General features: G+C 59.2%; 1 protein-coding gene across 2 annotated transcripts in view; it reads right to left on the bottom strand.

Moving 5' to 3' along the window:
* Positions 1-15,934, bottom strand: part of CHD5 (chromodomain helicase DNA binding protein 5) — a 63,041-nt gene that overhangs the window by 40,304 nt on the left and 6,803 nt on the right. For both annotated transcript variants that reach the window (XM_081056266.1, XM_081056267.1), the window contains exons 2-5: positions 11,444-11,571; positions 4,609-4,788; positions 2,286-2,404; positions 1,498-1,736 (exon numbers count right to left, since the gene is read on the bottom strand). In XM_081056266.1, coding sequence (XP_080912392.1) covers positions 1,498-1,736; positions 2,286-2,404; positions 4,609-4,788; positions 11,444-11,571 — 666 coding nt within the window. The remainder of the gene's footprint in view (positions 1-1,497; positions 1,737-2,285; positions 2,405-4,608; positions 4,789-11,443; positions 11,572-15,934) is intronic.

Raw genomic sequence — 15,934 nt, 5'->3', positions numbered from 1 at the left:
TCAGAGAGGTCAAGTTCTATTTACAGTTACACAGCATGTCGGGCCCATGGGGGTGCGGGGCGACAATAATCCAGGCTCAGGCTCTGCCCTGACCACCACACTGCCCCTCTTCTGTTATACAAACAGCAGAAACACTGGTCATCTTGGGAACAGCCCTGCCCTGTCCCCTCTCCCAGGATAGGAGCTATCCCTGATGGAGCCATGGCTAGCTAGCAGGGCCACCAAGGGCACAGCCACCCACCTGTGGGCCACACCTGTGCCCTGGAGGGATGTTCGGAGCCAGGAAGCCCTTCCCCTAGTTGTCAGCCTCTGGGTTATCCCCAGGCCCAGGCAATGCTGGCACTACTCGAGACCACCCCCGTCTCTGCCAATTCCCCTGGGAAATGCTGGCTCCCCAGTAGGCAGTAGGGTGGAGGCTGTTTTTATGGCCCTGGCCACAGAACAATTAGCCACCTGAGGAGTAATGACCCCCCATCAGCCTCTGCCACTGGGCTTAGCAGGGAAGCTGGGGGCTGGAGGCAAGTGGCCATACCCCGGGCTCTCCAACAGCATCTGTTTGCACAGAGGTGGGGCTGGGGGCCCAGCTGTAACCTTGGCGCCACCACGGAAAATCTATTTCAATTTTTCAGGCACTGAATAGGCAGCCCACGGAATCAATAGCTCAGCTGCTGGAGCCAGAGAGGAAACGAGAAAGCCAGGGCAGAGGCCAGCAAGGGACCCGAGCAGAAGCAGGCTCTCACCCCTGTCACTCTACCCACCGGCCCTGCAGGGACCTGGCAAAAGGGCACATTGTCCCAGAAACCAAAGCTCCTTAGGACTGAAACAAGGGGTCCCTAAGCCCCCATCAGAATCCAATCAGCGTACCCAGAAAGGCTGAGCTGCCGACCCCACCACCACTGAGAGCCCTGGAGAGGTTAACATCCCTACCTGCAGTGAGGCCAGAAACCCTCCACCCAGGAGAGGTCCCTCCCCCGGGACTTCAAGTCACAGAGCGCCACTGCTGTCCCTATTATCCCCATCAAGACACCCGCCACTGAGTCCAACTTTGCGGGTTGGACTCCTTCCGGGCCTCCCCAGAAACCGGCCTTGCCCACGCCCCTGCACGACTGTTACCCCAAGGGCCCCGTGCTCAGGCAAGAGGGGTCACAGGCTAACCCTGGCCCCTTCTCCCTGGAGATGGTGCAGCCCCAAACTCAAGAGACTTCCCTCAGCCTGGGGCTCCCCTCTCCTCTCCTCCATGCCCAAGTCGGAGGGGGACAGGGCAAGCCCCCCAGAGCTCTGAGCACCATCTCCTCCACTTATCCCCCAGCCCTGCAAGAGAGAGGCAGGACAGAAGCTATGAAACTGCTGCAATGTAGCCGAGAAAGCCATGTGGGTCAAGGTCAGCTAAGGGTCTAGGTCCTTGAGAGACTGTCCCAGCTGCCCAGCTGCCCGAGGCCACAGGACCAAGGCAGGCCCCTGCCAGCAGGGCTGGGTGCCCAACCACCGCAGCCTTACCCTTGCCCTCCTTGGTCTTGGCCTTGCGAATGGGCACGGGCTGGGGTGCCTGCTGGGGGCTGACGGCCAGTGGAGGGGCGATGGTAACTGTCTCCACAGCCGCAGCCACTGCCGCAGCGGCTGCCGCCGCTGAGCTGCCCTTGAAGGGGTTGTTGGCGCTGAACTCCCGCCACTTGGCGCCCAGGACAGTCATCATTTTGGACATGGGAATCTTCGGGTTCTTCTTGGCAATGAGTGGCCTGTGTAGGGGGAGAGGTGGGAGGTGAGAGCAGTGCCATGGAGGGGATGAGACCCCCCACGTGACCCCGCAGGGCCCACCCCTTCTTCTCCCACACCTGGAATAGGTAGCACCAGCCCCATGCTCCAGGTTGGGAAACCCAGGCAGAAAGGGGGGGCAGGGGAGAGGACAAAGGTGAGAGAGCAGTCCACCCCTAAAATGCTCCTGAGTCCCTGTTTATGGGGTTGGCAATCTTCTAATTAATGGGGTTTCCAGACCCTGCAAGACCTAAGGGGCCAGAGCAAGGGGCCTGCAGCAGGCATCAGTATCTTCCAGAGCTGAGAGGGGCGTGGGGGCTTAAAGCTCCCTGAGACTGACTGGGACCTCCAGCCCCAGGCATAGGACAAACGAGGGAGGCAGGGCCATCTGCTAACACGGAAGGGGTCCCACCATCCTGCCAGCTCTGCCCAGGGTCACACTCAGCCTGACCGCCACACCTCACCCCAGAAGCCGGGCTCTGTCCCTCTGACCACACGTGGACACACAGCTGTGGCCGCTGGCCGCAGCTCACCTGAGGAACTGGCTGAAGGCCTTGTAGTTGGTCAGCGTGTGGTAGTCGGCCTCCGAGAACAGATAGTCCACGTCATCCAGGCCCCACTCGGCCATGAGCTGCCCTGAGGACTTGGGCTCCTGCAGAGACATGGGCGGGAGGTAGGATGGGAGGTGGGGTGGTTCTAACCTACACCCCTATCCCCAGGGCCCCTACCCAGGAGGCCTGGGAACAAGGGGAAGGGGAGCGGTCATGCCTGCCACCTAACGAGAGCAGCTCTCAGCCACCGCTGAAACACCCACTGATCAGCATGGCTCAGATGCCAGTTTATGAGGAGGTGCAGGGCCAAGTGGGGGCCTTGGGAGGGGGGCAAGAATAGTCACAGTGTCTCTCTCCGGGAGGAATGTTTGGGGAATCTGAGCACTGGGACAGAACAGTGGCCTGGAGATGGGTTTTGGAGGCACATGTCCCCAGGGAGCCAGCAGGTTCAAGGCTGCCTGAGGCATGTGGGGGACAACAGAGACCATCCCAGACGTCCCCGGTACAGACACACATGGACCCCGTATAAAAGGACAGGCCACTGCCTCGTTCCAGGGCCAGCCAGGTGTGCCCTGGCCAGGGTAAGGACCTGGCACAACCCCAAGAGGGTCCCTCAGCTACTGTTTCACCTTCTGGATGGGACACTGAGGCCCAGGGAGGCGTGTGACTTCCCAGGGGCACAGAGTGAGCTTGTCAGACAGTCAGCCTGGGTGTCAGATCTCAGAACAGGCCCGAGCTGGCTGGGATGGGGTGGGGGTGGGGGTGCTAGACTCTGGAGCCAGACAGACGCCGGTTCTATTCCAGGCTCTGCCACATACCTGCAGTGAGAGGTGGACAAGCTACTTCACCTCTCTACGCCTTAATTTCCCCATCGATAAAATGGGGAAAACAGCACCTGCCTCACCAGAGGGAACGAGTCAGCACTGGAGCTTGGAAGCACAGGGCCTTGATTTCCCACTTGTTCCGGACCGCTGCTCCAGCCCCACCCACTGATCCTTTCAGCCAATCAGCACGTGCCACTCCAGGCAGCAGTCCCTGATCAAGATGGGCATGTGACTCGAGCCAGTCCAGTCAAGGGACCCGCTGGGTCTCCACGTGGACAACCAGAACCCAGGCCTGCTTCCTGCCTGCTGGAGGCAGCAGTGGGTGACCAAGAAGCCCTGAGCTGCTGCTACGCCCATTCTCCCACCTGCCCAGAGCTCTGCACCTCCTGTTCTCTGTGACATTTCGGAGGTGCTCCTATGTGGGACCCCCTCCCGCGGCTGAACTGCCCCCATGACACACAGCCATTCCTGGAGGCACATCGGGCCTCCACTCGGCTCCCACCAGGAAGCAGAGCAGCATGTGAGTGAGCGTGAGCGGCTGACATTGTTACAAAATAACCCTGAATCACTCTTTCAACTGCTGTCAGCCCCACAGCTATTATCAGTCACAGATGACGCATAACACAACTGCCGACTAGTGACATCCCTCTGGGTGCTGGGACAGCACGGGGACTTCCTAACATCAGTCGCTGCCAGTCACCATTTCTGCCTCAGTCACTGTATTAATATTTACAGAGCACTTATCCTTAAATCCAGTCCAGCCCAAACTGAGCCTGGGTGCCCCAGTGGAAGGACGAAGGGAGCAGGCTAGTCCTGGGTGACTCGCGGTCCTGTGCCCTGCTCAAGCGCCATCCACAGGCCTTACCCTGGGCCCCCTCCCTGAGGAGCCCCGATGGTGCGGCCTCAGAGGCTTCTTCACATCACGCCCCATAGGCTTGGAGAGGACGCTTTGCCCAGGGGAGCTGTGGGCCCCTCGCTACAGCTTTCCTGGTCGTGCTCCTGTGAGCAGAATGTCAGAACCCGCGCCCAGTAACAAAGTTCCTCTCCTGCTCTGAGTGGGGCTGCCCAGCCTTCTTGCTGGCAAAGGTTTGAGTTGCTGGGGTATTTGCCCAAACTGCTCCAAGCAAGAGATGCATGACACGAAACTTGAGCTCAGACATCACTCTCTTCAGAAGAGTGTCGTGCCCCATTGCGGAGTTGAGATCCAGATGGCAGACCACACATCAAAGAGGCTGCACACCTTCCTCCCCACACTCCCAGCTCTGTCCGTCATTATTTCAAATGTGGCTACAGTGTTTCGCACAAACATACGTTCAACCTCCACATGTACACACACACACACACACACACACACACACACACACACCCATCGGGCCCTGACCGCCGCCCATGGGAAAGGATGGTCTGGCCCTTTCACTCAGGGCTCCCTGGCTCGGCTGTCCCAGCGGCTGTGCCCTCCCTCCAGCCGCCTCCGTCGTTACCTTTAGGCACCCATCGTCATTCTCATCCTCGTCATCGCCCTTCTTTTTTCGCTTGGCTTTTTTCTCCTTCTTGTCCTTGAGTTTCTTCTTCTTCTTTTTGTTAGGGGAGTAGTCACTGCCCTCACTCTCCGACTTCTCTTCCAAGTCCTCCTCATTTTCCGACAGCTCATCGTGGCTCCCCTGGAAAAGAAAGGCGGACAGTGAGAGCAACAGGGGCCCGAAGAAAGCCTGAGCCTTGGGCAGCAGGACTGCCCTGAGAACAGCCTCCTGGCACGGTCAGCCACACCTCCTGGATCGTGTAGCGTCCCGGTGCTCACAGCTCAGCACCAACTCCGGGGTTGCCCCAAGCCAGCAGGGTCAGGGGTCTTGCCCCAGTGACCTGTCGCCGCAGTGAGGGTACCCGGGGGAGGCCTCTGTGAAGTTAGGCTTCTCCACCAGGCCAGCTCAGTGCAGCCTGCTGGACGGCCCTGGGCTGAGGCGCAGGCTCTGCTCCAATCAGAGTCAGGTTTCTGTGGACTTGAGGATTTTAACAAGTGGTACACGATGGCACTTGGGCCCAGGAGCTCAAAGCAGAGGACGTGACGTCCAGAGCGAGCCAAAAAGCAAAGTGCATGGAAACACCACGGGAGCCGCTGGCTCTCTGCTGGGTCTGCATTTGAGGGAATCGCATGTGTGGAGCGCAACCGGTAATAATGTCGGGTGTACAGCCCAGCTTTATCCGCCTGTGGGCTCTCCAGAGGCTGCTATGCAGCAGCACGTCTTCCCTGCCCACCCCGGCCCCTACATCTCAACACAAGACTAGGTCATTTAGGCAGCTTTTAAGCTTGGCTTCCTTGATTTAGTTTCCCCTTCGACACAGGCACAAAATGCCCATTTATATGGAGATAAGGGTGGTTACAGCCAGAGCATCCCCACTAGAAGGCACTGCCCCTGGAGAAAGCTGTTTATTCTCAGCCTTTCAAGATGCTAGTGGACTGGTAAGGCCCTTCCCAGCCCCTCCTGGCTAGGTCTGGTCTGCAGGGAGACAGGCTGGGTGCTGACACTCCAGTTACCAGCAGGCTTCTCATCTTCCTGCTGGCTGTTTACTGTTTTCAAGGTGGGCATAAAAGACATGGAGAGAGAACTGGAGAGATGAAAAATGAGCTCGGGAAACAGCAATGGGGGAGAGAGGCAAAAGAGAATGTGGGGAGGGAGAAAGGGGAGGAAGAGAGAAGGAAAGGGAAAGGAAGGAGGGAGGGAGGAAGAAAGGGAGGAGGAAGGGAGAAAGGGGAGGGAGGGAGGGAAAAGAAAGGGAGGGAAGAGAAGAGAGGAGGAGGGAAACAGGAGGAAGGGAAGGGAGCAGGTGGGAGAAAGGAGGAGGAGGGCAGCAAGGGCAGTGAGAGCAGTGGGATGTCGGGAGGACCTTGGGAGGCCCCCAGCCCGATCTCTGCTCTGCCCTTTGCCTCCGCACGGTAAGTAGGGAGGCTCTCCCTGAGATCCAACTGGGAAGGGGCCCACCCACAGGCTCCCGCACTTCCTGACTCCTGGATGCTCAGCTCCCTGTTCCCTCTTCCTTTTGTGCCCACTAGGCCACTGGGTCAGAGTGCTGGCTGGCATAAAAGGGCCTCTGTGCCTTTCTGGAGCCATGGTGCTTCCCAGAATACTGACTGGCTACGCCGGGCCCCAGGGACAGTGCAGATCTGGCTGCTGCCACAGCCTGCGGGGAGCAGGACAGACTTACAGGCGCTCCTGCTCCCAGGGCTGGTGGCCACAGCTCCCAGCTCTGCCTTAGTCCTTTGGGGAGGCGGGGGTCAGACCGGGACACCCATCTCCCCTGAGGGTACAGGGGTCCACCAGCTTGGATAGACCATCCTTTGAGAGACCTGAGAGACCAGCTCCACCCCAGACTTCACCCCAGCCAAGGTAAGGATGGGAGGACGAGGCCACAAACTTCAGCACCAAGGACAGCGGCTGTGGCACAGATGGAGGTTGGGGGTCAGGACTGGCCCTCAGCTGCCTTGGGACCGACCCCACAAAGCAGACAGGGATGAGGAAGGAGGACCCAGGGTGGGTTCTGGGGATCCCTGGGGAGGCTGCAGGACAGAAGGCCTCAGGCTCTGACCCTTGCTAGCCTGGGAACTACGCAAGTCACCGCAGCACCCTGACCTCAGCTGCCTCACCTGCTACGTGGGGTGCCACAGAGGTGGTAAGAGTAGCAAAGGAGATCATGCAAGAGAAGGCCTTAAACATTTTGCAAATGGGAGCGTCCCAAATACCCACAACGATGACCCCAACTCTGCTTGGAAGCCAAAGATGGAGCCGGGGAGACAAACCGGAGGAAACTACCAGCCTCACGCCCCTCATTTCTACAAATCAGGACTGAGCTGAGCCAACTGCATGGAGGGTGCCTGCTGCTGGGCGACGACGACGGTGCAGATGACGCTGACAGGGGGCTGTTGTGGCCACACCTGAGGGGGAAGCAGGCACCGCCTCACCAAGTGTAGGAGAGGCCAAGAGCAGCCAGCACGGGCCCCAATGCAGGGACCAGAGGGAGCTGCATGGGAGGAGGGAGGAGGGGAAGGCGCCTGCAGCCGGTCTCATGTTAGTGTGTGCACAGTGCAGGGGGAGCAGGTCTGGCAGAAGATCCCAACACAGGCACTGCCAGGAGGGCTGGCCCGGCATCCACTCCAGGGCTCGGTGGGAGAACAAGAAGGCCAAAACCCTCCTTGAGAAATGAGCTAGGCCTTCTGCAGAGCCCCTCATTTCCAGGAAGGGGGAGACTATTCTCTCCGCTGTCACCCACACCGGGGCAAGCCCAGTCCAAGAGAAAGCTCTGATTCCCCAATTACCCCGAACCCCGTCTGTCCCCTGATCCTCTCTGTAGCCTGCCTTCTCCCTCCACCAAATGCAGCTCACACTCCCTGGGCGCACCCCCACCTGTGCCGCAATCTCATCCAAGCCCTGCTGCCCACACTGTAGGCTGCAGAACAGGTCTTTGGAGATTGGTTTCCCACTGGTACCATGTCTGTACCCATAGCACATTTCTGCATCCAGCTGTTTGGACACTTCTAGACCTGGGCCTCCTTTTTTCCCCAAAAATCTTTCCTTGCTGAGAAGGGATGAGGGGAAAGACAACCAATGGTTCTGAAAACAACTTGAGGAGGCCTGACCCATCAGTGGGACCTGAGGGGATACAGTGGCCAAAAGGGAAGGAATGACTGAGAAGCAGGGTAGTTCAGTATCTTGCAACTTATGGAGGTGGGTGCAAGCCAAGCCACACTCATGGGAGAAGACACAGGCACGAAACAATAACGCCCTAATAAAGACCTGAACCCACCTCAACCCCCACCCCAGCTACACCGTGGGCTCTGACCCTCAGGGACCTTTGACCTTGAGGCGATCCTTTGGGCTGTGGCAGCCTTGGGTGTGACTATGGGGAAAGCACCTGGTGAGAGAGAACCTTAGTGGCCTTGAAGTCCCCACCAGAATCCATCTGCAGAGCTGCTGTAACCACTACCCCCTGGGCTGTGCGTGCGAGCGGCTGGGGCAGGTACGAGGGGTCTCTGCCCTGAGGCCCAGACCCAGAGGACAGAGCATGCCACCAGTGCTGGCCTTGGGGACCTCAGTGGGTAGTCCCAGCCTGCCCTTCCTCCTCACAGCTCTGCAGATGCTTCTCCATCCAGGCCTCCCATCTCCTCCCTCTCCCTTCCCTCCATGCCCAGCACTCAGCGCACATCGCATTTTGAAAAAGGAGGCATTTAAACTCAAATGGAAGGAATCGGAGAGTTGGTCATTCTCGATTTGGGGTCCTTCAAGATTGAGAGGGAAAAAGAAAGAATGAAATATGAGCCTTCCCATTCACGACTGTTATAAACAGTTATAATTTAGCACTGAATAATTGGTTGCTATGGTAACCGCTGCAGTACAGGTTGAAATCATTTCTCCCTCCTGCGCTGGGTCTGACAAGGAGCTTCATCTACATATGCTCTGGTCAGAGTCCGGTTATTTTATGTAAATCAGGATCCGTGACTTGCTGCCTGTCCTCTTCCTCACCCCAAAACACCAAACCAAAACAAAAGACAAACTGCTGCATGGGTCCCACTGCCTAGGCCCCCTGCTGCCTCCGCCCAGTGCCTTGTCCTGGGGCCACCTGGGTGGAGATGGAGAGAAGCAAAGGGCTGAAACTCCCCTCTCCACACCTGAGGACCCCCAGCCCTCTGCAGCGGGCAGGGCAGGGCATGGCGGCCAGGATCCTGTCCCCCGGCTGCAGCTCGCTCCAGACCCTCTAAGATCTGACAGCTGGCTAAGCCAGGCTCTCAGAAATGCAGAGGAGGAGGCTGCAATGGTCCAGGAGTCACCTTGGGGGCCTGTCGGTCATCTGCAGGCTCCACCCCCTCGGAGAACCCCATACTGCACCTCAGTAGAGAGAGGAAGGAAAGAGGGTGAGGAAGTGAGGGGAGGGAGTGAGGAGAATGGAACAGGAGAGGGAGGGAAGGAAGGAGGGAGGGAAATGAGGAGGAAGAAGAAATGGAAAGAAGTGAGAAAGAGGGCTAGGGAGACAGGAGATGGCAAGAGATGGATAAGGCAGAGAAGCCCAGCTCAGGCCAATACAGTGAAGGAGACACAGAGACAGACAGACAAGAGCCAGAGAGAAGGCCCAGAGGCAAAAACGAAAGCAAACGTGTGTTCAGTTGGTCCAGAGGAAGAAGGGAGGGAGGAGACCTGGGAGATCATGGCGCTGGGTACGGGGGAGGCGAGCATCGGCTCCCGCACCCCTACACCCCCACTGCCAGACTCCCTTCACCCCAGGCGCCAGCCTACCACTGTCCAGACACTGCCCATCTCCAGCCCTCTTCCTGGCCAGGGCAGTGGAGAGGATCCTACTGTACCCTGTGCCCTGGGGGCAGGGAGATGAAGAGGGTGTTCGCACAGGCCCACACACTCTGGTGGCCCTTCACTTGGGAACTGGGGAGACCCAGCCTCAAGGAGGAGACGGCATGGCCTGTCCTAATCTAACCCCCAGCCCAGAAGCTGGGGGAGAGAAAACGGAGGAGTGGGGAGATGGATGCAGGAAGCCCTCGCCGCTAAGCCCCAGGACACCAGACTCCACCTCCAGGCCAATATCCACAGAGCCTCGGAGCTGGGGCGTGCGAGCAGTAGTGGCAGCAGAACATTTCACAGCCCCAACCAGGACGCCATTCCCTGTATCCCAGGACACTGCCAGCCCCGAGTCATCCATCCTCTGCCTACAAGGGCAGACCTGCAGGGCCAGGGTCTAGTGTCAGCAGGTGGGGAGTGAGTCGGGAATTCAGAGACCCATCCCCACCCCATGGCCAGGTGAGAAATGCTGACCCCCACCCGCATCAGGAGCACAGAGGCGGGATGTACTGCGCTGGCCCCAGCCTGCCAGAGAGGCAGACGCTGACACCTCCCAGCCCTGGGCCCTCACCACCACGGGGACGGGGACACAATCTAGGGCAGGCCCTGCCCTCCAGGCACGTCCAGGCTGATACCCTGATGTCTCCAACGCCTTACCCCACTGCCACCATGGCACCTCTCACATGAAAGCTCCCTGTTCGTCCACATCTGATCCCGCCCCCATAGAAACAAGCAGGGGAGATGGATGGACAGGAGGTGGCCCCCCTTCTGCAGACAGAAGTGAGGGTCAGACAGGTACAGGCAGTGGCTACAGAGACAGATTCTCGCCTGGCCACCTTCCTGGGCCCTCTGCCCGCAGAGGTCTCCTCTGCGCAAAGCTTTCCAGAGACCCCATCTCACTCAGGGGACAAGCGAGAAGCCCTCCTGGCCTTGAGTCACCCCAGCAGCCCCATCCTGAACACCTGTGCCCTCAGCCAGGGAGGTGCAGCCCCCTCCTCGCCTTAGCCAGTTAGGAGGCCCGGGTCTCAGGGCCACCGCGGGCCATCGCACGTCCCCTGGGTCTCCTCCCTGCAAGGCTAGGCCAGATGGGTCCCTGTCTGGACAAGGGAGGTGAAAAGGTTGGCGAACAGACAGCATGTCCCCTCGGGCAGGCTGGCTGGGGGAGGACCAGGCCTGAGGGGGCAGCTGGACATGGCGGATAGCGTCAGGGTCCAGATCTCGGCTGCGTCACTGTGTGACTCTGGGCAAGTCCATCTCTGAGCCTCCACTGCCTCATCTGTGAAGCGGGGTGCACACCACCACTTCCCCACAGGGCCGCCTGGACAGCTAGTGTACGGTGAGAAGGTGGGAGCCGTCCCGTCGTCCTACTATTGTCCCGCCCCCTCCAATTGCCTCTCACCCTCAGCTTACCCCCTGCCCGCTGCTGCTCATCATCCCACCCCTCCGACTCCCAGAGTTGATCGGAGAGTAAAGTGAGTCCGCCTGGGGGCATTCTGGAAGTGCGGCCACAGAGCTCACCCACGTTATCCATTGGAAGTGACCCATCCCCCACCAGGGCCTGTTTTCTCCCACTTTTATCGTTTTCATCAGGATTCCAACTCACAACAGACTGGAAGCAGCAAACCAGAAGGACACAGGCCTGCCAAAGAGGGGACAGGAGTGGACAGGAGACGGTGGACACAGTGCCAGCAGGAACATGGGTCCTCCAGTGAAGGGGTATGCTGGGGACCCCAGTTGTCATGGCTCACGACAGCCACGACCAATAGAAGGACTAATGACCCTTAAACATTCTGCTCAAGGAGACAGGACACTTGAGACTCATCTTGGAAGGGTGTTTGTACACACAGCTCAGCACCGTGGTTCTCACTCACTCGGGTCTCAGGACCCCCACCCTGGAGGGCCCGGGAGCCCAGGTCTTGCTCTGCAGGCCCGGGGAGCCACCATGGCCTCAGCGAAGCCCTTCCCCAGCCCCACACACCTCTTTCTTCTTCCGCTTCCCTTTGGACCTGTTCTCCTTGAGCTTCTTGGATTTCTTCTTCTTGGGAAGGCTCACAGGCTCCTCAGGGAAAAAGTCATCGAAGCCTTCAAGGCCACCATCTTCTTCTTCTGGAGGAATCAGAAGGGGAAAGGGTTACTCTGCCATGTCCCCCGGGGGAGACCCCCTCCCAGAGACATAGAGCGAGAGACGGGGCTCCTGGAACAGCCAGTTCCTCTGCCATCCAACCCTGCCAGGTCAGCCATCCTGCCTCCCCACCCCCACCCTCACCCTTCCTGCCCCCACTTTTAATCCCCAGCCCTCCCACCACTCCTTTTTACTCTGGACGGTTCCCCTGCCCAAGCCTCCTCCCAATTCCTCAAAGCCAACCCCTAGACCCAGTGAATGGAATCCCAGCTCTGGTGGGCTGTGTCTCATCCCTCACTTCTGGACCTCTCCTTTCCTCATCTGTAAAATGGGATGTTACTACCACCCACCCTGGTAGGACAGTGCTCAGGAAACATGCTCAGCCAAAGTGAGAGACTATTAGGAGGCCTTGTTGACATGGCTCCTGGGGAAGATGACAGCCCCATGGGACCACAAAGCGATCACCAGCTAGCCCAGGAGGGGCCCAGACCCATCTCTGCCCTCCAGAGGCCCATGGTGTGGCCGGGAGAAAACTCGTGAATGCATGATGACAAGGACACACAGGTCACACACCTCAGAACCACAGGGAGTTGAACAGTAAGTGACTGGGGATTTGGAGAAGAGACCAACAAAAAAGATGCCGGGACCCCCTAATGGGGAATCAAAGACCACACAGCCTCTCCCGCTCCATCCTGTACATGCAGCCACACAGGCACACACACGCCCAGTCACACCCACACAGGTACACATACCCAGTCACACCCACACAGGCACACACCCAGTCACACTCACACAGGCACACACCCAGTCACACCCACATAGGTACACACACAGCCAGCCACACCCACACAGGTACACACACCCAGCCACACCCACACAGGTACACACACACGCCCAGTCACACCCACACAGGTACACATACCCAGTCAAACCCACACAGGTACACACACCCAGCCACACCCACACAGGCACACACCCAGTCACACTCACACAGGCACACACCCAGTCACACCCACACAGGCACACACACACCCAGCCACACCCACACAGGTACACACACCCAGTCACACCCACACAGGCACACACCCAGTCACACCCACATAGGTACACACACAGCCAGCCACACCCACACAGGCACACACACCCAGTCACACCCACACAGGCACACACCCAGTCACACCCACACAGGCACACACACAGCCAGCCACACCCACACAGGTACACACACACCCAGTCACACCCACACAGGCACACACACAGCCAGCCACACACACACAGGCACACACACACACAGCCACACACACACACAGGCACACACACCCAGTCACACCCACACAGGCACACACCAAGTCACACCCACACAGGTACACACCCAGTCACACCCACACAGGCACACACCCAGTCACACCCACACAGGCACACACACAGCCAGCCACACCCACACAGGCACACACCCAGTCACACCCACACAGGCACACACCCAGTCACACCCACACAGGCACACACACAGCCAGCCACACCCACACAGGCACACACACCCAGTCACACCCACACAGGCACACACCCAGTCACACCCACATAGGTACACACACAGCCAGCCACACCCACACAGGTACACACCCAGCCACACCCACACAAGCACACATCCAGTCACCCCACACAGGCACACACCTCAGTCACACCCACACAGGCACACACCCAGCCACACCCACACAAGCACACATCCAGTCACCCCACACAGGCACACACCTCAGTCACACCCACACAGGTACACACCCAGCCACACCCTCACAGGCACACACCCAGCCACACCCACACAGGCACACACCCAGTCACACCCACACAGGCACACACCCAGTCACACCCACACAAGCACACACACCCAGTCACACCCACACAGGCACACACCCAGTCACACCCACACAGGTACACACCCAGCCACACCCACACAGGTACACACACCACAGTGACACCCACACAGGCACACACCCCAGTCACACCCACAGAGGCACACATACCCAGACACACCCACACAAGTACTCATACCCACACAGGCACACACCCAGTCACACCCACACAGGCACACACATCCCCCCAGCCATACCCACACAGGTACACACACACCCCATTCACACCCACACAGGCACACACACTCAGCCATACCCAAACAGGCACACACACCCAGTCACACCCACACAGGCACACACACCCCATTCACACCCACACAGGCACACACATCCCCCCAGTCACACCTACACAGGTACACACACCCGTCACACTCACACAGGAACACACACACCTTCCCCACCCACACAGGCACACGCAACCCCAGTCACACACCCACAGGCACAGGCACAGGATGACAAACACTCCAGCTGGGCACCCAGGAAGATGTGAAATTCCACAGAGATGCTGCCCACCATTCCTGAATCTCCTCACTCCTTCCTGAGTTTCAAATGCCGAGAGGCGAGCAGAGCAGGTGTGTGAGGTGGGATGTTATTGAAGAAGCAGCTGGCTGTGAGCATCTTGCCACCCCACAAAGGGGAGAGGGCCTGACATGTGGCCCCTTCCTTGGGGTCCCCTCCAGGGTGGCCATGGGCCTGTGGCCTTCCCACCCAGGGAGCAAGTGTTCAAGAAATCAGGATGAGAAAGGGAAGAGAGCCCTACATTACTGGGGACCACATGTGGGTCACAGAGGGGAGAGTAGGGTGGGTCCTCTTGGGGGAAAACACAGCAAGAAGACAAAGAAGACACTGCAACAACAAACCACCCAGAGTGGAGTTACATCCGTCCTCAAGGGCAAAGGAAGCTTCTGGAAGGAACAGCTGAACCTCCAAAGAGTCCCCAGAAGGGGCCCATGAGAGAGCTGGCGCTCCATGCCAGCTGCCCCCACCTCCCATAGTGCAACAGCCAGCTTGTCCTACCCCAACCCCCTCACTTCCCTCCATGTGCCCAGAGGGAAAAGAGGAGAGAGCCAACCAGGTTTTGGGGGGACATAACGGGGAGTTATATCCCCCACACACTGCAGGGCTGCCACCCGGGAGACCCTGAGAAGGGTGAGAAGTCCCAGGGCCACCAGGAGACTTTACCTAGGAAAGGATCAGGGCTTCCCAGTGAACCAAGTTTAAAGAGACAGGGCAGCCACCGCCACCCAGGAAGACTTTACCACAGTGGTTTTTGAATGTCTCAGACCCACACACCACAGATGCTGGGACACAAGTGTGCACACTCAGGGCACACCAACATCCAGCCCCCTGGTCTCCCCACGGGTCACTCCCCACCTGTCTGGGACCTCCTGCCCCTTCCCTAGTCCCACCCTGGGTCTCCTGGCTCCCATTGCCACACTCTGAAATCCAGCGAAAAGCACTGGTGACTCTGGTGGCCCCGTGGATGCCCCTCCCACACCCAAGGCCCCACAGGGCCAGTCCCCACACATACCACCCCCTCCCAGAGGAAGGTGGGGCTGCACCACTGTCTGGGCACTCCTCCGCACTGGGGAGCCCTCCAGGGTGGCCAGGAACCTGTGGGCTCCCCTCCCAGGGAGCAAGTGCCCTCCCTGTCTTGTGCAGCCCCCCAAGAGCCCACTCCCCATTCTGCTGGGCAGACAGACTTGGAGAGAAGCTGACTCCAGGTAGGACGGGCATCTGCCCGGGAGACAGTTGCCTGAGAGTGGACTGAGTGTTGGCCATCCCTGGGGGCCCGCTCGTCACTGCTAAGGTCAGGACCACGTGGAAGGCACAGCTGCTGGGGCTTTGGCTAGAGCTATGGCACACAGGGCCGGGCAGTAAGGGCTGGGCGATGTGGGCAGACCTCACCTAAGGAAAGCCAGGCTGAGGCTGCACAAATAACCCTGTCCTGCGCCCCTGAACCCTGACATGGGAGGGGCAGGAATTTGGGGGGCCAGTTGAAAATGTGCCCATGGACCCCCAGAGTTGTCCTGGAGTGGAGGAGTCTGGGCGGCAGTGATGGGGCTGGTGGGGAGCTGGGCTGGGGATCGATGCCCGTCCACACCTGCCCAAACCCCCAGCCACCCCCGCCCCCGCACCCGGGGAATGCCCAGCACCAGTTATATAACAGGTTCGGCCTGATGCAATCGCGAGGGGGCCTCACCGTCCTACCTCCTGCCTCCTCCTGCCCATGTCCCTGTCCCCCTCTGCAGGGCAGTCCCCAGACTGGGAAGGTCAGGCCAGCGCACGGTCACTCAGTGACCAGCAGAACACACGTGGCTATGCACAGGTGGCTGCAGGAGGTTCTAGAAGTAAGCCTGTCACCTGCCTGAGCTGTGCCCCGCCCTGCCTGGGAGGAGGGGGAACACTCTAACCCTAATCCACACCCAGAAGAGCCTCA

The sequence above is a fragment of the Rhinolophus hipposideros genome, assembly GCF_964194185.1.
Source record: "Rhinolophus hipposideros genome assembly, chromosome: 8".
Classification (NCBI taxonomy): Eukaryota; Metazoa; Chordata; class Mammalia; order Chiroptera; family Rhinolophidae; genus Rhinolophus; species Rhinolophus hipposideros.
Note: the sequence above shows the minus strand (reverse complement) of the source record. Positions and strands in the feature narration are given on the sequence as shown.